General features: G+C 38.2%; 3 protein-coding genes across 9 annotated transcripts; 1 reads left to right on the plus strand and 2 right to left on the minus strand.

Moving 5' to 3' along the window:
• Nucleotides 1-1,501: 1,501 nt before the first annotated feature.
• Nucleotides 1,502-6,157, minus strand: LOC6035416 (cytochrome c oxidase subunit NDUFA4). Its single transcript, XM_001845557.2, has 3 exons — nucleotides 5,980-6,157; nucleotides 5,707-5,853; nucleotides 1,502-1,739 (listed from the first exon to the last, which is right to left on the minus strand). The coding sequence occupies exons 1-3, from the start codon at nucleotides 6,019-6,021 to the stop codon at nucleotides 1,677-1,679; spliced, it is 252 nt and encodes an 83-aa protein (XP_001845609.1). The 5' UTR covers nucleotides 6,022-6,157; the 3' UTR covers nucleotides 1,502-1,676.
• A 3,682-nt stretch (nucleotides 6,158-9,839) lies between these two features.
• On the plus strand, nucleotides 9,840-11,775 carry LOC6035415 (NAD(P)H-hydrate epimerase). Of its 3 annotated transcripts, none has more exons than XM_038266577.1 (3): nucleotides 9,840-9,973; nucleotides 10,908-11,398; nucleotides 11,456-11,775. In XM_038266577.1, exons 1-3 carry the CDS (start codon nucleotides 9,917-9,919, stop codon nucleotides 11,679-11,681), a joined length of 774 nt encoding a protein of 257 aa, XP_038122505.1. In that variant the 5' UTR covers nucleotides 9,840-9,916; the 3' UTR covers nucleotides 11,682-11,775. The 3 variants fall into 3 exon arrangements, with proteins under 3 accessions (XP_038122505.1, XP_038122502.1, XP_038122513.1); XM_038266574.1 differs by having other exon boundaries at nucleotides 10,890-11,398; nucleotides 11,456-11,774; XM_038266585.1 differs by having other exon boundaries at nucleotides 9,855-9,973; nucleotides 10,856-11,398.
• Nucleotides 11,745-22,347, minus strand: LOC6035414 (kinesin-like protein KIF17). Of its 5 annotated transcripts, none has more exons than XM_038266521.1 (5): nucleotides 22,071-22,347; nucleotides 15,300-15,667; nucleotides 15,096-15,245; nucleotides 13,336-15,034; nucleotides 11,745-12,147 (listed from the first exon to the last, which is right to left on the minus strand). In XM_038266521.1, the coding sequence occupies exons 2-5, from the start codon at nucleotides 15,369-15,371 to the stop codon at nucleotides 11,855-11,857; spliced, it is 2,214 nt and encodes a 737-aa protein (XP_038122449.1). In that variant the 5' UTR covers nucleotides 15,372-15,667; nucleotides 22,071-22,347; the 3' UTR covers nucleotides 11,745-11,854. The 5 variants fall into 5 exon arrangements, with proteins under 5 accessions (XP_038122449.1, XP_038122468.1, XP_038122463.1 ...); XM_038266540.1 differs by lacking the exon at nucleotides 22,071-22,347 and adding an exon at nucleotides 21,534-21,935; XM_038266535.1 differs by lacking the exon at nucleotides 22,071-22,347 and adding an exon at nucleotides 21,063-21,527.
• Nucleotides 22,348-22,686: the final 339 nt, after the last annotated feature.

A 22,686-nucleotide genomic window follows, 5' to 3' on the forward strand; every position in this document is an offset into this window, starting at 1 on the left:
TTTGAGAAAATTAAAATTTCCCAAGCCAGTTTGACAAGTCGCAATAGTGCGATCGATAGCAATCATTTATTGCGAAGTTCAAGTTAGTGAGAATTGCGCAATAATCTTGTCTTCGTTAAACTTGTTGTAACTATGGATGTATGAGGTTGCCAAGAGATTGTTATTTTTTGAACAACTTCATGAACATACTGTTGGGGAAAAGTCATTTTCAATCGGGATTCCATCCAGGTCGGTTCGCTTTTGTGAAGAAAATGGAAAATTACGGCGAAATTTTGAAGAGTTCACGCGGTGGAGACGTTTTGCTGTTCGGTGGATAAATGTACAGCCTCAATCGACTGGTAAGTTTGAATGAATTTCTAGATAAGAAGCAGGAATTTCAAAAGCGTTTCAATTGCTGTAGACCGAAGACACCTACTACTGGGGATGCAAATATCGCAACAAAACGAAGAAAGAAGTGGCAAGTTGTTCGGCAAGGCTTAATTCAAGACTTCGGGACAACCGACACTTACGAGGTCGATAAAGTAAGGTTGAGGATGGAGCTGACAGAGAATAGTAATGAAGTTTTCTGATTACAAGTTTGCAGATTTTATTGATACAATTACTAAAGTTCTGTAATTCTTTCTTACTAATCATTAAGCAGTAAAAAACAACAACTAAAAAACTAAAAAAGAGCATTTTTTAAATACATGAAATTAAAAACTCTTTCTATTAAATAGCTCTTATCCATCTCTCAACCATTTATACTATGTAGAAATCTTAACAAAAAAACAACCCCCACACAACCCCCTCAGCGTCTAAGTGGTTTTTGGATGACCCCCAAACAGTACCTAAAAAATTCGGCGAAATGTACCAGATCCTTTTTTAAATGGTCTTCAAGGAATCATTTAGTACTTTCCGCCATTTCCAATACATGTTTACATAAGATGTGAGTGGAAGGAATTTAAAGCATTGCAATTTTAGCACCATTCCAAAAAACCTTATTTTCCTAAGCCAAAGCTGAAGTCCGTAATTGAGAACTCTTAAAAGATCGAATAATTGCTTGTGTCAGGAAGGAAACAACCAAAATCATTAATTCAATGCGCCCGCAAGCCGGCAACCAGCATAGCCGGTGGAAATAAAAAAAAACTCACAAATACCAAACTTGCATCGATCAAAAAGCTCCAAGGAAACTTAACATTTTCTTATCAACTTACAGGTTGCGCTAGTGTGCACCCGAAGAATTTAGGGTGGTTCTGCACTTGCGATCTGTAAATTGACTTTTCTTCAACAGCTCTGATCAAATTTGTTAAGCATTTAATCTTACATTTTTTTTGTTTTCAATTTGTTTTGTTTTTAATTTTGGAAACCAAAACCTTGAAAACTACTGCAAATCCAGATGGCATTCCTTCAGGGTCAACGCCATAAGATTTTCCAAAAAAAAAACAGAGTTTCCAAGGGCTTTGATTGATTCTCTGAGGATTTCTCAATATTTGTTTACGGAATAAAAAAAATCTTTCACGGCTGAGTTTCCACTGTGGTTACCACAAACTGTTTTATTTTACATTCAACCGAATATTTTTGCTAAGCTTAAGATCGAGGGTGCTGCTACATAGTATTTGTCGCGCACAGGTTCGCATCGGTTCGCTGATGGTGTTGCGCCCGCGGAACACTGGCGGAGGGCCGCGAGAGTTATCTCTTTATTCGGTGTACTTGGGGGCCTGGCTCTCGACCTTGGAGTAATCCCTGACCGGGGAGTAGAACTGGGGAAGAATGAAAAATGATTAAATATATGTTTAAAAAAAGTACATTTTGGTGCAATATCTCTGGAATAGCTTTACTTTGGCTAACAAAGCAAATTGAATCCATGTAAGATTTTAAAATTTTAAGTGGTGCACCAATGCTGCACCACCAATATTGGGAACTTTTTTTTCCTGTACTGGCAACAACTCAATCCTGACAAAAAACAAGATTGCATAGCAAATGATTTTGTAAACCCGAACCCTTCAAAATAGCAAATGAAATTTTCATAGAACCTTTACAAATATTCAGCTAGCTTTTTCGAACCTCCAAATATTGTTCCTTAAAAGCCTAACTAATAAACTTTTTTTTTTGAATTGTGGCGCTATAAAATGGTTCTATCCCATTCCCCAGAATCCCATTCCCCAGAATAGCCCATTCCCCAGAATAGCCCATTCCCCAGAATGATCCATTCCCTAGAATGACCCGTTCCCCAGAAATAGTTAGGACCTTGAAAAACATGTTAAGATTCCCATTTGGTATAATTCCATTTAGCATAACGCCGTTTGGCATAACGTAATTTGGCATAATGACCCATAATAGTCAATTGGCATAATAATATTAAATTTTCAACATTAATTCAATATTAGAATCGCTTTAAAGAAGACATCGTGACTTGTGACACTGCTGACACTAATTTATTTTTTTTTTCACTCTTTAAGAAGGGAAAACTCTCTTTACTATGGATTCAACTTGTGTCAGCATGCTGCAGTTATCACAAGTCAAGGGAGTTGTCCCTTCCTTAAAGAAGGCAAAATTCATCTTTAAAGGGAAATTTCAACTTTTGCCCGCAGTTTGAAAGTCACGAGAGTTTTCTCTTCTTTAAAGAAGGCAAAATTCAACTTAAAAGGGAAATTTAAACTTTGGCAACAGTACTGACAGACCAGAGAGTTTTCCCTTCTTTTAAAAAAAGGCAAAATTCAACTTTAAAGGGAAAATTAAACTTTTGTCAGCAGTTATCACAATAAAGGCGAAATCCGAACACTCCACACTTTAAAACTATTCACTTTTCGAAATAAAGTACATTCATAATAAAAATAAAACATTTCTGGGGAATGAGTCATTCTGGGGAATAGATTTCTGGGGAATGGCATTCTGGGGAATGGAATTCTGGGGAATGGGATAGAACCCTCCAAAATTGGTTCAGCCGTTCCGGAGATATGATTTTTTTGAAAAATATGCTTTTTGTGCAAATCAACGAAAAATTCACTTTTTTGGAACACCCTAATCGTTAAACAAAAAAAGGGTTTAATTTTTTTTGTCTTATTTCTGACAATCAAGCTTGAGTATTTGACCTCTAAAGTACTCTGAAGGGATTTAGAATTTTTAAATCCAAGATGGCGGCCAAAATGGCGATTTTAAAACTTTTAAAATATACATTTTCTAATTTAATAGACATTGAACAATTCAAATTTGACTAAAATGGGGTTGCTAAACTCGAATTTGATGTTAAAAGCAAGAAAATAAAAAAAGTAGGGAAAAATGTTGTTCGTGATTCAATTATCGGAAGACCATACAAACCTTCGGATAATCGAACTTCGGATAATCGAAACTTCGGATAATCGAGTCTGAACTGTATTGTTAAACAACCAAAACACATATAACCATTCGGTTATATCAACAACATAGCTCGGGTGAGTTTTCAAAAAGCTGTAAGAGCCACCATGACCTCCGACACTAATATTCGTTTTTCTCCAAATTGTAACAAAAATTCATTCATTTTTAATTCGGGGCACTTGAAAGACGTGTAGATTAACAATCTTAAGCATTTTTGAAATTAGGTTTTCAATAGTAGGTCGTTTTTTTTTTATTTGAGTAGGTCAAATACCGAGACAAAAGTGGCCTTGTTTACCATTGGCTCTTACGGCTTTTTGAAAACTAATCCGAATAGCTTCCTTGATTTCAACGATTTCAAGTACACTAAATCCCTTATGGGGGGCGAGCGTAACATCTTTTTGAAGTATTCAATGTTGGAAAACTATAGAGAAGTGTTAAACATACTATAGGGGAGATGGGGGTAAGACGGCCACCCTAAGGGAGAAGTCTCATAAAATTAACACTACAGATTATTTTGATCTCAAATCAGGTACATATTATTCTACTAATAGTCCATTATAGAAATGATCCAAATTAGTTGGTCTAAAAACCAATTTTCAATACTTTTCAGCAATTTTAAAAAAATAATTTAAATCGGATATATATGAAACACGCGGGGTAAGACGGCCACCCATGTGGGGTAAGACGGTCAGTGCTATAAATTAACTTGATAACTTTGCCAAATCCACCCAAATACCTACATGATTGGTTGAACAGACTTCTCTGAAAATCATGACTATTTTGGTTGAAAATAACAAGTTTCAAATGTGAAGAAAAATGTTATTCAACAAATTTTATATTTTGGCTATGTGAATTTCATATTATTGCGACCACATTTCATGAAAAACTATGAATGTTTGCACGAAAATATACCCAATTTAATGCAAATTGGGTACTAAAGCCCTATGTCAATTTTTATGTACAACGTTCAAAAACACGATTAAAAACCATTTCTGATCACTTTTTTTCATTTTAACGCAAAAATTTTTTTTGACAAGACAACATTTTTTCGATAGATTAACTATGGTCCCCTTGGAACGAGCTGTCAAGTAGGAGCTTTTCTGTCAAGAAGGACCGCGAGATTAATTTTTCAAAATTGATTTAAAAATCCATTTTAAACTCTATGTGGTCGTACAAAGGGTCATTGTACTCAGAAAAATAAGCTTAATCGCTGTAAACAATAATATCAGCAATCTAAGCTTCATTTTAGGACCCAATTAACTGGTTTGTGTATTTCGATTAGAATTAGTAAATCAAAATTATGTAAACAATATTTATTAAAAGTTTGAATGGATTTCATACTTTTCAATGAATTTTGCTATATCACAGTAAGGAATATTGACGAACCGGCAGTTCACAGCATTTTGATAAAACATTGATAGTTTTATCGAAAGTATGTCAAATATGTCTTAACAGTCGAAAATCCTTCAAAAATGCAACCTTTATCATACCAAATTTACAAATAACGCGTGGCCGTCTTACCCCCCCTGGAGGTGGCCGTCTTGCCCCCAAATTACTTATTTTATAAAATATTTTTTGCAAATACCTCAACGCATTTTTTAAACTTTTTCGAGGGACATAATCATGGGAAAACTTCAATTTAACATGAAAAAATATTTAAAGAAAGTATTACATATTGTTACCTAATCAAAATGCTTAAGTTGTAAATCATAAAAATTACATCCAGTTTCAGGTAGACAAAATATTTGTTTATTTTGAGCTATTTTTACACTATTTCAAACAATAGGTTTGGCAAAGGTGACTCCATATGCATTATTTAGCATGATGAACAGTATTGCTTAACATTTTAGCAATATTCATTAGTAAACTTAGTAAAACAGTGGGGTGGCCGTCTTACCCCCAGCTCCTCTACTGCAAAATTCTGCAAGTAGTTCTACTTTGTAATCTAAAAGTGTTAAACAATCTTTAAAGCGTAATCCTAGAATGGAGGAAAGCAATATAGACGTTTCCCGAACACTAAGTCTTGTTTTAATTTCAAATACCTAGTAATATTCGCTATCACAAATTTACTAAATTTACATTCCGTTTTAGTCCACTTTGAACTTTCAATATTTTCTATATTCAAGCAGCAGGTAGGAAGATTTGAGAAGCCGGTAAAAGTGACTTATCACGCTGCCTTAAATAGACTTGAATTTGTTTTCAATCAACAAAGCCCATCAACCCCCTAAAACCGGAATAAAAGGGTGGTTCCACCGTTAATAATAGAATCTTGTAAACATTCCCCAAGCCAAGTCGTCACCCACAAAAGCGAAACATTTGCACATTTTATATAACCTTGCCAATGGCACTTTACAGCCGAGACTCTACACTAACCTTATGCTGCTTGTTCCTGTACTCCTCCCACGGCTCGGGGTTGTTCTTGCGGCTCCAGGTCACTTCGGGGCTTCGGATGGCCAGCCGAGCGGTGTAGAAGACGGCGGCGGCCGCTCCCAGACCGATACAGACGTACAGCGGGATCAGCTGGAAATTTGCGCATCGATTAGTTTCATTTTTCTTCAAGATAAAAAAAAAGCAACTGTGACGTAACAAAGGACAACCTCCGGAACGCCGCGGATTCCAGCCCTCCCACTCGCCCAAAACACTTACCGCTGGGTTCTTCTTGATGCTAGCCAAGCTCATGCCCTGCATTTTGGTGAAGGTTTTGCGGTCGGTTCTTCACGGGAAAAATAAGTAAATTCAAGCCTCCTCGCACGATCAGCCTCGCGATGAAGAATGGAAAAATGGTTCCCTGCGCAGCCAGTCAGGTGGCGTGACTGACGGGCGCCAAAACGTCAAAAAGGATGACTTTTCAAAGTGACTGGGCGATTTTGTGAACCATCGTTCGTCACAGTGCCGTCAGTACGCAGCCAATACGTGCTCGTTTGAATTTTCCACAAAATAATATTAAAGACGATTTCAACAAAATCGACAGAAACGTGATCGTGTGAATGAAGCTTTTTATCAGTGCGATTTGCACCTATTGCACACCCCAATTAATATAGCAATCTTATCAGTTGGCGAAAATCCCCTCGAATGGATTCGCGTGTGCAGTTCTGCAGTGTCACCACAATATGTTATCTTTTTTCGCGTACGCGATAGGGATTGAGTTGAACAAAATTGCAATCACTCGTTTCGCAAATTTCTATTTCTGGTTATCGAATTCTTGGGGTAGGTCAAACATCTGAGTTAATGTATTGCATGTTTGGGTGTTTTTTTTATGTTTCATCGGTAAGTTTTCTCATTTCATGTTAGTGAAAAGTTTGGCAGGGATTAACACTTTTTTGCCAAACGTTAGTCGAACATTTGCCATTAAGTTTTTGCGATAAGTGTTTCCAGAAAATGTACCTAAATCGTGACCTAAATTGTTTGTTTAACGATACAACTCTGAGCTGAAGTAATTTTGATCTTTTGGAGCAGATTTTCTTGAAATATTTAGTTGGCGTCGAACTGTCAAAAAATTATCGCGGTAAATACTCTTCTACAGCCATGCCACATTAAACTTGGAACACTTTTGTGATAATTTGTCAATAGCATGCCAAATGCATCTTATCCAAGGTTACCAGATCAAAATTAAAAAAATCTGACAAAGCATCGATAAAAAAAATCTGGCTGAAGAAAATCTAACCATTCTCAATGGTGAAAGGGAGGGAGGATATGAATTAATTCAAAAAAATGCAGAACTCAGGTTGTTTAATTGACCTTAAAAATGTTTCATTAAGATTTCCTTTAAGAGCGAGTCCACGAACAGGGCATACCCCTTTGTATGGGACGTCGTTTGGACCTCACCAATCTGCCTGAAATTTTCAGGGGTTGTTTGTACATATATAACTAGCATCTGGCCAAAATATGAGCACTCTAGGTCAACGGAAAGTGGGGCAAATCGGGACACAAAGTTTGAAGGTTCAAAAACGTCAAAAATCTTAAAATGGCTATAACTTAGGCAAAATTCAATTTAATTTCAAAATTCAAAATGCATCTAAAAGGGCTTGAAAAATGCAACAAAATGCAGGGTAGAGCATCTCAATTGGTTATTTCTAAAGGGAGTTATTGGCATTTTAGTGAAAAATAGCATAATTTTCAAACTCAAATAAAAAGTGTTCCATCCAGATATCAACTCGGTTCGACCTGCAGCTTGTAGGAGACATCTGGGACTACCATCTGAGACTGAGAACGCTTTGGGTAAGGCAGTTTAACATATTAAATAGACACTTTTACTTTTAGTGATTTTTTGGTTGTAAATTTTTGCTTTAGATCCCATTTCTTGGTGATAATTTTATCATATTCGTGTTCCTGAGACAATTTTACAATAGAAACATGTATAAAAATGTGTATTTTCATCCATTGTAACCCTTTAAAAAATAAAAGTTAAAAAAAATTGAGAAGCTGCTTTTTCTGGTGTCATCTAGTATCCTTGGAAACGAACTTGATTTTCAATAAATGTGAATCGAAGATTTTTTTTAACTTTTATTTTTTAAAGGGTTAAAATGGATGAAAATGAACATTTTTTTACATGTTTCTATTGTGAAATTGTCTCAGAAACACGAATATGATAAAATTATCACCAAGAAATGGGATCTAAGGGGTCCCCCGAGCAAAAATTTACAACCAAAAAAATCACTAAAAGTAAAAGTGTCTATTTAATATGTTAAACTGCCTTACCCAAAGCGTTCTCAGTCTCAGATGGTAGTCCCAGATGTCTCCTACAAGCTGCAGGTCGAACCGAGTTGATATCTGGATGGAACACTTTTTTATTTGAGTTTGAAAATTATGCTATTTTTTCACTAAAATGCCAATAACTCCCTTTAGAAATAACCAATTGAGATGCTCTACCCTGCATTTTGTTGCATTTTTCAAGCCCTTTTAGATGCATTTTGAATTTTGAAATTAAATTGAATTTTGCCTAAGTTATAGCCATTTTAAGATTTTTGACGTTTTTGAACCTTCAAACTTTGTGTCCCGATTTGCCCCACTTCCCGTTGACCTAGAGTGCTCATATTTTGGCCAGATGCTAGTTATATATGTACAAACAACCCCTGAAAATTTCAGGCAGATTGGTGAGGTCGATGCGAGATGGGTATGCTTTGCTCGTGGACTCGCTCTTAAGAAAAACACATTCAATTAAATTATTTCTTTTTAATCAAAAAGTTGTTAAAAATGGGCAGGAAGTGAAAAATCTGTCAAAATCTGGCATTGAGAAGGATGAATCTTTATTCTGACTGTTCAATTCATCTTATTTTCTAGTTTGTCAATTGGGACCATCCATAAACCACGAGGACACGTTTTTGGATAGGTATCTTAACCCCGCCCCTCCCCCTCGTGAACAATTAATTGTCCATACAAAAAAATATTTTTTGTATGGACGCTGAGCGTCGAGTCGTCGGTTTTATTGCCAAATATTTTCACCGTTTTACAAAACAACCTGAGTAACATGAGATACTTTAAATTGAAATTTAAACCTCTGACTCAAGGCAATTTTAAAATCACACAAGAAGCAAAAAAAATATGTGTACAGTAGCTGTAGTGGGGGCCTCGTGGCGCGGTGGTTAGCGACTTCGGCTACCGATCCCTAAGTTGCTATGGGGCGCGGGTTCGATTCCCGCCTTATCCTCCTGGCCTTCTATCGGATGGGGAAGTAAAACGTCGGTCCATTTGCGTAAAAGAGGTTTTGGGTGACTCACCACACATAACCTTCGGACACCTAGAAATGAGCAGAAACTTGCAACAGAGCCCACAAAAGAACCGGGGGTCGTTAAAGTGGATTGCTTTGCTTTTTTTTAGCTGTTCGGTAACTGGGCGTTGTTGAACTGGACTGCTTTTTACTTTTGTTTAATTTCAAGTTACAATTAAAGAAATATGAAAAGTAAGAATGGTAAATAAATTTGAGAAACTTTTATTTTTATATTTCATCTGAAAAATATTATTCATCGGTGGTCCCCTCGTTATTTTTTGTTCAGCCCAGTTGACTAGAGACCCTAAATAGGGAGACTGGTCTAAGCTTGCTAAATCGATCTGACAACGTATGTTTTGAGCTTGGCAACACTGATAAGTTTTGCTGGGCGTAAAGGCAAATGCTCGTTTGGATACGTCAAACTCGCGTCTGTTTGGGTACGTCAAATTCACTTCGTCCAGTCTCCCTATTTAGGATCTCTACAGTTGACGAGCAACAATCGGTTACTGGGCTACGTTCTCAGCTCAGTTACCGAACAACTACTGTATATATTTTTTTACATTTTAAAAAACTCCGGAAATCTTGAGTTTTTTTTAAATGGTCCAATAAACCAAATTTCTAGTTTTTGCTTTTTGGATGTTTTTGAAACCGCCTTGAGTCAGAAGTATTAAAAAAACACCCAAAAAGCAAAAACTGAAAATTCTGAAAAAAAAATCTAAAAAAAACTCCAGAAATGTAAGTTGAATCTGCGTCCAATATTTCAAGCTATCCCTGTTATGCATTTGCTCAGTAGCATGCACGCAGCCAACTAAAGACATCGCTTTCGCTTATCAAAAACCGAGAAAACCGGTAAACAAAAAACAAAGTTGAAGTGGAATGTTATTTCAAAATTTACGGCAATTTTTACCAGTTCTAAAGACAATAAGTGTAACCGTGAGTAGATAAACATAATCTTACATAATCTTACAAAACAACTAGAAACAAAGCATAAATCAATCAGCGATCGCTCCCTTGTGACGTTTGTTGGACAGCAATGTCGCTCAGACATCTGGCAGACATCGATGGAATTTATATAGTGGATGAGTGGGATAGATGGATATCCCCTCTGAGAAATGTAACGCCCCGATCGGTCTGATGGTTGATGGTTGGCCGATCTGGGCGTTAATTAATCTCTTTGGGTCGATAAGCACAAATCCTACACTCAAAATCAGAAGTACCCCTCAAAATGGGTTTGTTTTCCTTGTGATGTCAGATAAAGTGTAGATAGAACCCTTTTTGAGGGGCACTTCTGATTTTGAGTGTAGGGCTTTCCTATCAGCTATGGAACTTTTCAAATAAAACTCTAGAAGCGGTATAAAAACTTTTTAAAAATCTATTGTTATGGCTTGATGATGATTGGTACAAAAAAAAACAATTTCAACAATTTTATTGACAAAAAAGAAACTCCGTAAGGCACGACGTTACCGAACGCTGCACAATCGCTGCCGTTAACAACCCAACTACCCACTGACTGACCTCATGTCCGCTTCCGCCGTGTCCTGATCCGGATTCCGTCAACCGGTGGTTCCAGCACAATTTAGTAATCACACTTCCGCGGCGCACGTTCACTCTCAACGTTCCACAAAGTAAACATTCACACTCGTCTCTTTTCATTCACTTTCAAATCAATAAACGTTTCTATAAGAACTAGTCAATTTGGCCAAAATTATTCACATTATTTCGAGGATAAAACTATGATCAAAACAGATCAAAACCAACCCTACCTTTGATGGAGATTTAGGAATCGGCTAACATCTATAAACATTTATTTAACAACCAAATTTTGACTTATTGTACTCCAAAAAATCAGCCCTCCGCTGCTGTCCAGGTCAGGTCACTCTCCACCATTAGAATGAAATATCTGAACCAACAAGAGGCAATCAACGTCGACGAAGAGCTTTTCAACGAGTACAAATTCAGCGTTGATCAGCTGATGGAACTAGCTGGACTTAGCTGCGCTCATGCCATCAACGATTGCTACGGTGCCACCGTCGAGAAGCGCAAAGTTCTGGTCTGCTGCGGCCCGGGCAACAACGGTGGCGATGGGCTGGTGGCCGCTCGTCACTTGGTCCTGATGAACTACGAGCCGCACGTTTACTATCCGAAGCGAACCCAGAAGGTGCTGTTTGTGAACCTGCAACATCAGTGCGAATCGATGGGGATTGCCGTTAGTGAGGACTGTCCCACGCTGGATGTTGTGAACCGTGAGTTCGGACTGGTCGTGGACGCGCTGTTTGGCTTCAGCTTCAAGCCTCCGGTGAGGGAGGCGTTTGCGCCGATCATGGGCGTTCTTGAGAAGACCACGGTTCCTATTGTGAGGTAAAGTATACTAATCGGGCACTTTTAACTATGTATTTAAGTTGAAATAACTTTCAGCATTGACATCCCAAGTGGTTGGCACGTGGAAGAAGGTCCGCAGAACGAAACAAACATCAAACCGAGCTGCCTTATATCCCTAACGGCTCCAAAAATGTGCGCAAAGCACCTCGCGAACGCCAAACACTACCTCGGAGGGCGTTTCGTCCCTCCGAAGCTTCAGGAGAAGTACTCTATGGATTTGCCGACTTATGCTGGAAACAATCTCTTCGTTAAGTTGAATTAATTATTCATTGTTAATTTTAATTGGTAAAAGGCGTTCTTCAAAAGCACGTGAAAACGACCACGGTTATAGTAATAAAAATATATTTTTTTGCCAAAAAATAAACTCTGTTCCAAACATCCAAAAATATCAAATTCCGCTAAATCCCTTTGTCTAACAAAGATTGTATACAAACCTCATTTCTGTTGCTGCACGCTTCCCCACCCGTTCTTGTAGACCAGCTCGGCGGCACGCCGTGGCCGAAAGTACGCCATCGCGACGTCCTCGATCTTCGGAAACGGATTGCAGTTGGTACTTTTGCTCAGAAACTCCTTCCGGTGGTGATTCCCCGTGCTGTCAAAGTCGGGCAGCTTGGTCAGAATCATGGTGGAGCTACGCTCCAGCCGACCCGGTGCCGTAACCGATGTCTGGCTGTCGCGCCCGTTTTTGGGTGGGGATGACGGTGACGGCGGAACCGGTTGAGAGTCCGCTGGAGATGGAAAAAGTTTGAAAAATCAAAAACAACCACTCAAATCAAGTTTAACGTGTAATGCCGTTAAACGACTCGATGTGTCACATTATACGAAACTTTGGGGAAACTGTCGGTATTAGGTTTTACACACGCACACACATTCTTACAGAGACACACGTGCAAAAAATGTAAACAGTGCAGCAAAGCTGTCAAATTTCTAACCTCAAAACCGAGTTGACGAAAAACCTAATTAGGTTTTACGCCGACTCGATTTGGAGAAAAGAAGGAGTGCACTGTTTACATGGACTTAGCAAAGTTCGATGCGGTCGTCGATTTTGTTCGGAGAAATTCGTCGACAATCGACGAAGACCATGTAAACAGTGCACACAAACTGTCAAATAACGTCACGGTGTAAAACCTCATTCGTCTACATCAAGGCTGTATATCATAGGTACTCGCGATCTTGCTTTGCATTAGTGTGAGTGCATGACTCCGTGCCACTAAAACCAAAACAATAACAAACGAACAATGGACCGTGCCAGGAAAACCAAAACATAAACAATGTCAGTGTCAGTGGAGTGAGAGAGTCAGAGATAACGATTTTGACAACCGCACTACTACACACTCAATCGCGAGTACCTTAGGTAGAAAGCCATGTAGACGCATGGCTTTCTACCTAAGGTACTCGCGATTGAGTGTGTAGTAGTGCGGTTGTCAAAATCGTTATCTCTGACTCTCTCACTCCACTGACACTGACATTGTTTATGTTTTGGTTTTCCTGGCACGGTCCATTGTTCGTTTGTTATTGTTTTGGTTTTAGTGGCACGGAGTCATGCACTCACACTAATGCAAAGCAAGATCGCGAGTACCTATGATATACAGCCTTGATTCGTCTAGTAATCCGATTATAATATTTATTTTTGACAGTAGTGGCGGGTTGTATAGAGGTATCTACGTGCGCATGTGTTGCGTATACGTACACGAAAAAGATTGAGGTTAAATTTTGTCCGGCCAGCAAAATCAAATGGTGCGCTAGTGTGTGCACGCGAAACGTCATAAAGCTCTATTGCCGTGGGTAAATGGAATGCTACACAGCCACTTCTTTCAAAAAGGTAAATATTTTGATCGAATTGTATCTTTGTATGGCTTTGACGTTTGCTGAGGGTGCCTCTAAAATGTAACTAGACAAGATTAACCGGTGCTTACCTGGAGGAAGCCGAACCCGCAGTACAGAATCGTCAGGCAGTTTCCACTTTTTCAGGTCATCGTTCCACTCCGAATCCATCTCCAGCACTTCCAGGTTCCAGTAGCGACCGTCCTTCCGCAGCACCGGCATCGCTTTCTGGTAGACAGCTTCGAAAAACAAAAGTTTCTTCTCCAGTTGTCGTATCGTGGCCAGGTAGTCGGCTCGATCCGTCTGAAACTCTCCCTGGATGTCGGAAATCTCTCGATCCAACGATTTGATTCGCTTTCTCTGCTGTCGGATCTGCTCGTACCTTGCCTTCAACTCTTGCTGAATGTCTGTGTAGTGACCCTGTAACAGGTCACGATCCTCGCTCTGTTCTACCCTACTGATTGCCGTTGCGAGTGCGTTCAATCGCTTCTCCGAAGCCAGCTTGTTCCGGTATCGCTTTTCCTTCAGCTGAATATCGTTTGCTCGTTCACCACCAATCAGACCGTTTTTAATCTCCTTAATCCGCTCGTATATCTCTTGCTTGTCCATCACGGTCGGTTCTACCCGTTCCACAGGTTTATCCGCTCCTTTCTTCGCTATCAACTGCTGCATCTGCCCCTCGTAGTAAGATTTGATCTTTTCGATATCTTTAACCAGCTCTTGCTTCGCTATTTTCTGCTGTTCGTACTCCTTCCTCAAGTTCAACACCTCCGACTCGTACTGACCCTTGAGTACTTGCTTCTCCGCTTCGAAAGAAACTGCAGAATCCCGGGCGATCGCGGTCAAATCAAGCGAATCACCTGTATCAAGCACCGTCAGCTTACTTGCATCGCTCGTCAACAGTTGCTTTAACCTCATGATTTCCTGCTGATATTCGCGCAACATCGTATCTTTGGGATCTTCGTTGACCTTCGGTTTGTTGGCAATGTTCTTCGCTCGACTCGCGTACCGCAGCGTTGACAACGTTTCGTCATAGTTGGAGTCCGCTGGCGAAATACACGCGACCATCAACGTTTTCGTGTTGCCTCCAAGTGAATCCTGCAGCAACCTTGTCAGCTTGGAATCCCTGTACGGAACGTGCTTCGTTTTGCCGTCCACCAGAGCCGAAATTACGTTTCCCAAAGCCGACAGCGACAGGTTGATCTTGGTAGCTTCCTTAAGCCGATCGCCCGTAGCACCGGTTTTACTTTGCCGTTCCGACCCTGCCAAATCCACCAGGTTCAGCTTGCCACGCTTGATGACCCCTCGGCTCTGCCCCACATCACTGGACATCTGCTCCAAGCTGATCGTGAAGATCGAGTGCGATCGCGAGCTCTCGATGTTCATCAACGTAGCACCCACCATCCGGTTCTTCGCGCCAATCTCCAACAACTCAACGCACTCCTTCATCCCGTGAACCGTATGCATCGACAGTCCCTGCACCGTAACTCCCTCGCCAGGAACCTCCTTGACGGCCAGGTTATTTGTATTCCCACCCGCAGCGGCCAGCAAATCTCGGATCGTTTCATTGTAAATCTCCAGATAACTCACCAGCACCAAATACCGCACATCACTAGCGACCGCTATCGCTTCAAACACGTGCTCGAAGCTGCGCGGAATGATTCCAATGTTGTTTGCGTTGTTCGGATCCGCTGCCGACAGATTGTACGTGGTGCCCTGCATCGTGTGTGATTTGCCACATCCGGTTTGACCGTACGCAAAGATGGTCGCATTGTAACCCTCGAGAACGCTCTACAACAAAATTGGAAATTAAGGCGTAATAGTAATGAAAAGATGAAAGTTTTTGACCTACCTCCACAAGGGAGTAACAGATGTCGCTGTAAATGTTCTCGGTGGTCGCCGCATAACCGTACGCGCTGTCAAACTTGAACGACTTTTGCGGTGCGCTCGGGTCGTTCGGATTGTCCAAATTCACCGTTGAATTGTCGATTTGGGTAATGTTCTGTGCGGAAAGAGAGTTAGTCAGAATGCCGATAGAAAAATTCACAAATTTCACCTTATTTCCAGCTTGTTGCTCCCGTTTGTTCATCGGCCTGCAACGGACCACAACTTTGACGTTTTCCGCCATTTTTAACGTTTTCACTTTTTATTTGCGCGAATCACAGTCTTTATGAATAAATACTTTTGTAGAGTCTTTTATGTAGTCCAACTGAACGATTTAACATCGTCAAGGCACTTCCACAACTGTTTGAGTAGTTTCCAGAGTTCGTCGCAGGAACCAACTCCATTCGTCCACCCTCGTCCTCGCCAACGGTGGTGCCATCCTTCCTTCTGCACTTTGCTGTATTTACTTTGAGTGTTCTGGTACCGTCCGGCACGCAAGCTCCATTTTATATGGTAGTGTCAACAATCGGACACGGAAATCTGTGGAGTCAATTGGGAAAAGAGAAAACGTGATTTTACTGCTAGTTGAGCGTATATAATTAACGTGAGAAACGCGTGATGAGCTGGAATGTGTTTTATGTTGGAACTTTTCCTGGAAATTAACGAGGTTACTGTACGAAAAGCTGCTCGTCTTGAATCAGAGTGTAAAAAAGTGACAGTCGTAACGTCGTTACATCTGTCATATTGTTTTCCGTTACGTTCAAGTTCGCTTTTTTGCACCATTTTACTAGAAATAAAAGGTAATGTCTGCTAATTACACTTCCGATGCATATCACACAAAAAGTATACTAATGTAACAATTCTATAAATTACCACCGCATTGACCAACAGCACTAGAACACCTAGACACGATCCGTCGTCTGTGCACCAGAACCGGACTGATAATGAAATAATCGATATCACCCGTGCCGGGACGAGGCCCCACAGCACACACGCGTGTGAACCCCTCTTACGGAATTGGACACCGCACGTTGTCGAACTATACGATGATTCATGGGACAAGGTCAACGGAAGTGAATGTTTTGCCCGGCTTTGCGCTTCAATTATTCAGCGCATAAACATTAGCTCAACACCCGCGCCCCGGAAAAGGTCATCAGACGGCAGTTTGGCACCTTTCATCCGGTAGCGTGGCATGGCGAACCGTATCCAGTCGTGGAGTGATAAGCAATCAACGAATAAATTATCACACCTCTGAGTAGTGGTTGACGACATTTGTTTGGTGCAAAGTGAGATTAATTTGGGGCTGACCGAAGTCAATAAACTCTAGTTGGAACTGGGAATTTTGGTAAAACATGATAAATTATGTGTTTTTTTTTATTTGTTAATTTTAGAAAATGACAAACCGAATCGTTTAAAAAAAATGTTATTCAACAGACGGATTTTTGATTATTTTTTTTTCATATGCATATTTCCTAATGTCAAAAGTAACAATTTGACAGGGATTAATACACTTAGGGAGAGTTCTTTTAATAAATACATAACGCAAAAATAGGGATTTTTATTTTAGGCCGATGCAAATATTTTTCAAAGTTTTTGTCCCTCGGCTTGGGCCGGGTTCGAGGGGGCAAAAATAAAAATAATGAAATAACAAGCCATAGTTTCAACATTTGCACGGAAAACTTGTTTTAAAATTCATTTTACACTAGTTCAGTTGTTTTGCAAGCATTAGTTTTCAAAAAATGTTAAATTTGACGAAAACCAAAATTTTTGCGAAAAAAAACTTTTTGCGATAATAAACATCGAAAATTTTCAAAAATTCAAATGATTTTAAATCAACCGAAACATGCTAAAAATGATTCTAAGCGCAGGGAATGCATGCAAAATTAATTTCAACTGATTGCACTTAAATTTTCATTGAAATATTAGAGTTTTTAAAAACATATTTTTTTGCCCCTGATTTTTGAGCCAACTTTGAAGGGGGGGGGGGACAAAAACTTAAAATAAAATTTGTACCAGCCTTATTTTAAAATGGGATTTTTTTTTTCATTTTTTCAAAGGTGTTTGCTAAATTTGTTAATAGAGGTGGGCAAAACCACTCTTTTTTAGGATCCGCTCATTTCCGTTCTTTTTCAAAATTATGATAAAATGGTTATTTTTATGAATTGTATGATTTTGCGAACTCTTTTCTAAATTCTGATTTAATCGATGAAATCTATAAACACTGAAGTTAAATCAGGCAAGAGAATTATTTTTTTCCATAATCTCTCAGCTAAAAAAAATCTACCAAATATTTTTGGCAATATTTTACAACTATGCAATTTTAAATGCTCAAATTTGTATTCGGATAATACTTTAATGTACGATCAGTTATATAAAGAAAAGCTTTTTCATTTTGTTTAGAAAATCATTTACTTTTGGAATTTCAAAGAAAATTAGGAAACTGAAATAAAGTTTGCAAACTTCAAAGTGGTGTTTGGCTGTGATTATTTTTTATAAACAATTATTTTTCAATTGACAATTTCATTTTCAATTCTTAAAACAAATTTTGTGATGCAATTTGTTCGAAATTCGACAAATTATATGCATAACAAGTTTAAAAATCATTCTATCTTGGAACGGTTCTTTCAAAAGAACGGAGTTTAAAAAAGAACCGTGGTTCTTTTTTTGTGAGCCATGGTTCGTTCGCTCTTTTCAGTGAACCGGCTCTTTGAGCGGCTCGCTCATTTTTTGCCCACCTCTATTTGTTAACCATCAAAACGATCAGAAAATTCTTTCTCAAGAAACACATTTTAGATTTGTATGGAGCCTTGAATGAAAATAAAAAATAATTGATGCAAAAAAAGTTTAACCAAAGTAGAAAACAAAATATATTCAATTGAATTCGGTTTAATCGCTGAATTATCAAGATACAAACAAGAGGGAGCTTTGTCCTATCCCTCGCCTGCTCCAGACCAAAATCCATGATGACCAAAGATTAAAAAGTAAACAATCTTGGGTTTTGACTTAGGTGCACACAAATCAAGAAACGAACAATTTGAAACCAAATTTATTATTTTCAAATTAATAACTGGTTTTGGGCTGCAAAATATGGTGTACGTCAGAAAATGGTTCAATAATTCGGCGTCGTGTTAACAAACATTTAATTCATCAGTTAAGAAAACCTATTTGGACACATAAATTTTTGATCGCGTTTTCGGTGTTCACCTGATCAATCTTGAAATTATTTATGCGGATTTGTGATTTTTCTTGTTTCATCATTCCCTTCGATACAATAAGTTTTTCTACAAACATAACAGAGTAGAGGTGGGCAAAACCGCTCTTTTACAAAATTTGGATGAAAAGGTTTTTTTAAGAATCCTGAAGTTTTATATTTTATTTTATTAGATTTTTATTAATTAGGCCGCAGCAAATATTTTTTGAAGTTTATATCCCTCAACTATGACCAAAGTCGCAAAAAAAAACAAGCCATGGTATTACCGTTTTAATGAAAAAAGAGTTTTAAAATGCATTTTACACCTCCCCAGTTGTATTGCAATCACTAGTTTCCAACATATCATATTGAGAAACTTTTTTTAGCCGAAAATAGTAGTTTATGCAACAAGTTGCAAAAAGAGGATTTTTTCAGCACGAGTCGTACATTTATACAACGAGGTTCACCGAGTTGGATAAATACGAAGAGTGCTGAAAAAATCAAGTTTTGCAACGAGTTCCATACAACATTTTTTGCAATTCCAAAAAACACACACTTAGTGAAATTATTTATGTCAAATTTTCATGTATTTTATCAATAAATCGTTTAAATCAAAAAAATGTTGAAAAGTGTTACTTTTCGAAACAAGTGCTGAAAAGTTCAACTTTTCAGCACCCATTTGAGTGCTGAAAAGTAGAATTTTTTTTCAGTATTTTGTAACCGCCGAGGTAACCTCCATTTTGGCCACCATCTTGGATTTAAAAATTCTAAATTACTTTATACAAAAATAAGACAAAAAAAACAGTATATTTTTTCGTGGTTCCGAATTGAATTTTTCTGAGGCCTTCGGATAATCGAATCTGGACTGTATTTAATTTGATATTCTGCAAAACGTCACAGAAATCAATCTTGACTGATCTTTTTTACACAAAACAAAAATAGGAGCCAAATAACTTTTGTTTAAAAAAGCAAAACTCATTAATAATATTTTAGCAAGCTTTGTAGGTTCTATATTCGGTAAAAAAAATCATTTTAAATACAATTTTGGTAAATAATGTTTTCATAAATTGGAGAGCATACAACACCTCACAAATATTGTTTTTTTAATCCACTCAGGTATGAAAAAAATCATTTTCAGAGAATAAAAATTAAACAGTCAAAAAATTTTCAAAAAATCTCTTGCAACAAAAAATACGAACGGGTCATGAATGAAAGAATTTCAAACCCCGAGGAAATTCTTAAGAAGAAATTTAAACTTTTCAAGCACTTCTCATGTTTCAAAGAATATGAAAACTTGAAAAATAAGTTCTATATCTAAAAAAAGGGCAGCTCAATTTTTTAAACTTCAAAAATTATTCAAGAATTGTTCATGTTTGACAATATGGATATTCAGAGAAATTGATTTAAGAAAACCATTTTTTCTATGAACTGGTGAAAAAAACTGATAAAAATATGATCATGGCTTCTTTCGTAGATGATAAATATTTCTAAAGAAAACTAAAAAAAGATAAAGTAATTGGGTCCTACAGCCCTATGTAAATTTTTATATACAACGGTAAAAAACACGGTTAAAAACCGTTTCTGATCACCTCTTTTCATTTTAATACAAAAAAAAATGGGTCCTAAAATGAAGCTTAGACTGCTGATATTATTGTTTACAGCGATAAAGCTTTTTTTTCTGAGTACACTGAACCTTTGTACGACCACAAAGAGTTTAAAATGGATTTTTAAATCAATTTTAAAAAAATATCCTCGCGGTCCTTCTCGACAGAAAGCTCTTACTTGACAGCTCGTTCCAAGGGGACCATAGTTGATCCATCAAAAAAATGTTGTCTTGTCAAAATTTATTTTTTGCATTAAAATTAAAAAAAGTGATCAGAAATAGTTTTAAATCGTGTTTTTTACCGTTTTACATTCAAATTGACATAGGGCTTTAGTACCCAATTAGACAGGATAACCTTTTTTCGATGGATCAACAATGGTCCCGTTGGAACGAGCTGTCAAGTGAACCGCGAAGTTGCTTTTTTAAATGATTTAAAAGTCAATTTTAAATCCTTTGCGGTCGTACAAAGGGTCATTGTACTTATCAGCAATTTAAGCTTAATTTTAGGGCGATTAATGTCTAATGTTTTTTTTTTTTTTAATAGGTCCAATCGAGAAATTAATAGTGCATTATGGAGTTAAACTTTCTGTCAAGCTTCTGTGAAGTTTACCATGACAGTTGTGAATGTTTAACTCCATGTTACCGGCTCACATCTCTCTTTTTAATTTCTCGATAAACCAAATTTCCAGTTTTTTTTTCTTTTTGGGTGTTTTTGAAACCGCCTTGAGTCAGGGATGTTAGAAAACACCCAAAAAGCAAAAACTGAAAGTTTGGTTAATTGGAGTTTGGTTAATTGGAACTTTAACTTTAAAAAAAATCTCCAGATGTGATTTTTTTCGCTTTTACAAAAAAACAGAGATGGTAAAAATGATGGTGGTGGTAGGGTTAATCGGAGTCATTTATAAGTTTAAAAAATCAATGTATTTAATTGATTTGACAAATAGGAAGTAAAGACTACAGCAACAAATATGTATTTAAAATTGTTGTGCATACTGCTTCCAAAACAAACTTATCAACTATAACCTTCAACAATCAATTGACCGTTTAGGCTACGCGCCCGCCCACCTGCCTTACGAGCATGCATCATTCAGCACGAAATCAGCGCTATTTACCTGTAGTTTAAGCATAAATTATTAATTTACCCTCCAGAATGGGACCGTCCACAACACAATCGGTTCCTCCCGGTAAAACGGGTCACGGTCACCACTTCCTGGACTCCTGCACTGCACTTGAGCTCACGCCATAGTCTGAGGCACCGGGAATTTCCCGGCCGATGGAAATTTCGAGCTTATTTAATAGATTTCAATCCAGCGCGCGGTGGTCACGCGAGATCCCAAGCTGGCGATACCGACGCCACGCCACAGTAGCACCACGCTCAGCCTATTTCATTAGCTCAACGTCCGGTTTTTGGCTGTGTGTCGCGCCTAAAAGTATGCAAGACTCGGGGTGTCGTGTCTAATTGGTCACTTTTAATTCGTTTTTCACTCGCAATTTACACATTATCCTTCGGGAATTTCTGTTTGCTGCAACCTTGGGTGCGATCACTTTTGATGATAACTTGCAATTGAATAAAATATTTCGATTTTAAAACACCTCCATAGTTTGTTGCATACCTCCAGGCACTTTTGAACTAATTGCCACCAGATGTCACCATTGCCTCAAACATTTAAACTCTAACTTCCTCTTCACAAAACGACGTTCCGTTTACATGTGCTGACCCGTGAGCATTTATAGATCAATTGTGGCCCAGGAGGGAGTCGGTAGCCACATCAATTATGGATGTCCCCTTCCCCAGCGGCCGATACACGCCGAGAGCTGACCGAGGGTGGCCCAATCATTCATTATCTCTTGGATAATATCTCTTCCTCACATCAATAAGCACCACATTCACACACATGGTCGCCAAGCACTGAAAGTTCCCTCCTTTTTTTGTTGTGACCCGCGGGTCACCAACGCAACAGATCTCCGCCAGGTGGAGCAAATTGGTCAATTGTTGAACCTTTGAAAAAATATTACACTCAACACTCTGAAATGTTTTATGTGTAAATAATCGTTAAATATTTTTAAGAAATGAAAGTTCAACAATTTATCAATTACCCTTTGAAAGGTAAGAATTTGTCAATCAATGATAGAAATTATGGTTTGTTTACCTTTCGCGTTTCTTCCTTTATGGTGTGTGTTTTTTCCACAGAGAGCAATGACTTCTAGTTAATAACCGTTAAAATATTCTTAATCACACGAAATAAAACTAAAAAGTTCAAAACCACAGTTAAAAGTTGCCAACGCTCGACGCTGATTTCACTTTTAACACGAGCGGTTCGCCTAAAGGTATGCAATCTGCGAGTGCACTTTCACCATCCGTACGAACCGTCCACACGGGACCGCGTGTCTCTCATGTTAGGTGCGGAGCAACTGAATGAAGTGCCACCTTATTGAACATTGCATAAAAGCTCACTCGCTCCGTCGTCGTGCTGGGGTGTGTTGATAAATTACGTTTGGTAGTTTCAAAAATGAAAAAAAATAAGATGAATACATGGCATGAACAAATTTTTAGTTAGCTTTCCTGACAGTTTCCAATTTAAACAAATTTAATAAATATTTATTTTTTTTTCAGGTTTAGCCAGCATCATGACATGTCTGCTCGGTTGGCACGTCGACTTTCCAATGAATTGTTGGTTTGCTTGTTTTACTTCGAGCTAATTTATGTTGCGAATAATTCGTCAAATATTCGGTCAAATTTAAGTAACAATTTCAACCTCTGGGTCT

The sequence above is a fragment of the Culex quinquefasciatus genome, chromosome 1, assembly GCF_015732765.1.
Source record: "Culex quinquefasciatus strain JHB chromosome 1, VPISU_Cqui_1.0_pri_paternal, whole genome shotgun sequence".
In the NCBI taxonomy this organism is placed as follows: domain Eukaryota; kingdom Metazoa; phylum Arthropoda; class Insecta; order Diptera; family Culicidae; genus Culex; species Culex quinquefasciatus.

Bases quoted from the DNA above. Each gene is read 5' to 3' on its own strand.
- LOC6035416 (XM_001845557.2), bottom strand. From the start codon at position 6,021: ATGCAGGGCATGAGCTTGGCTAGCATCAAGAAGAACCCAGCG. The intron at 5,854-5,979 runs GTAAGTGTTTTG...GCAAATTTCCAG, and splicing joins GCATCAAGAAGAACCCAGCG to CTGATCCCGCTGTACGTCTG. The intron at 1,740-5,706 runs GTTAGTGTAGAG...ATTCTTCCCCAG, and splicing joins ACAGGAACAAGCAGCATAAG to TTCTACTCCCCGGTCAGGGA.
- LOC6035415 (XM_038266574.1), top strand. From the start codon at position 9,917: ATGTTATTTCAAAATTTACGGCAATTTTTACCAGTTCTAAAGACAATA. The intron at 9,974-10,889 runs GTGAGTAGATAA...CCAAAAAATCAG, and splicing joins TAAAGACAATAAGTGTAACC to CCCTCCGCTGCTGTCCAGGT. The intron at 11,399-11,455 runs GTAAAGTATACT...AATAACTTTCAG, and splicing joins ACCACGGTTCCTATTGTGAG to CATTGACATCCCAAGTGGTT.
- LOC6035414 (XM_038266521.1), bottom strand. From the start codon at position 15,371: ATGGCGGAAAACGTCAAAGTTGTGGTCCGTTGCAGGCCGATGAACAAA. The intron at 15,035-15,095 runs GTAGGTCAAAAA...ATTTTGTTGTAG, and splicing joins TCTGTTACTCCCTTGTGGAG to AGCGTTCTCGAGGGTTACAA. The intron at 12,148-13,335 runs GTAAGCACCGGT...TTCCATCTCCAG, and splicing joins GCGGGTTCGGCTTCCTCCAG to CGGACTCTCAACCGGTTCCG.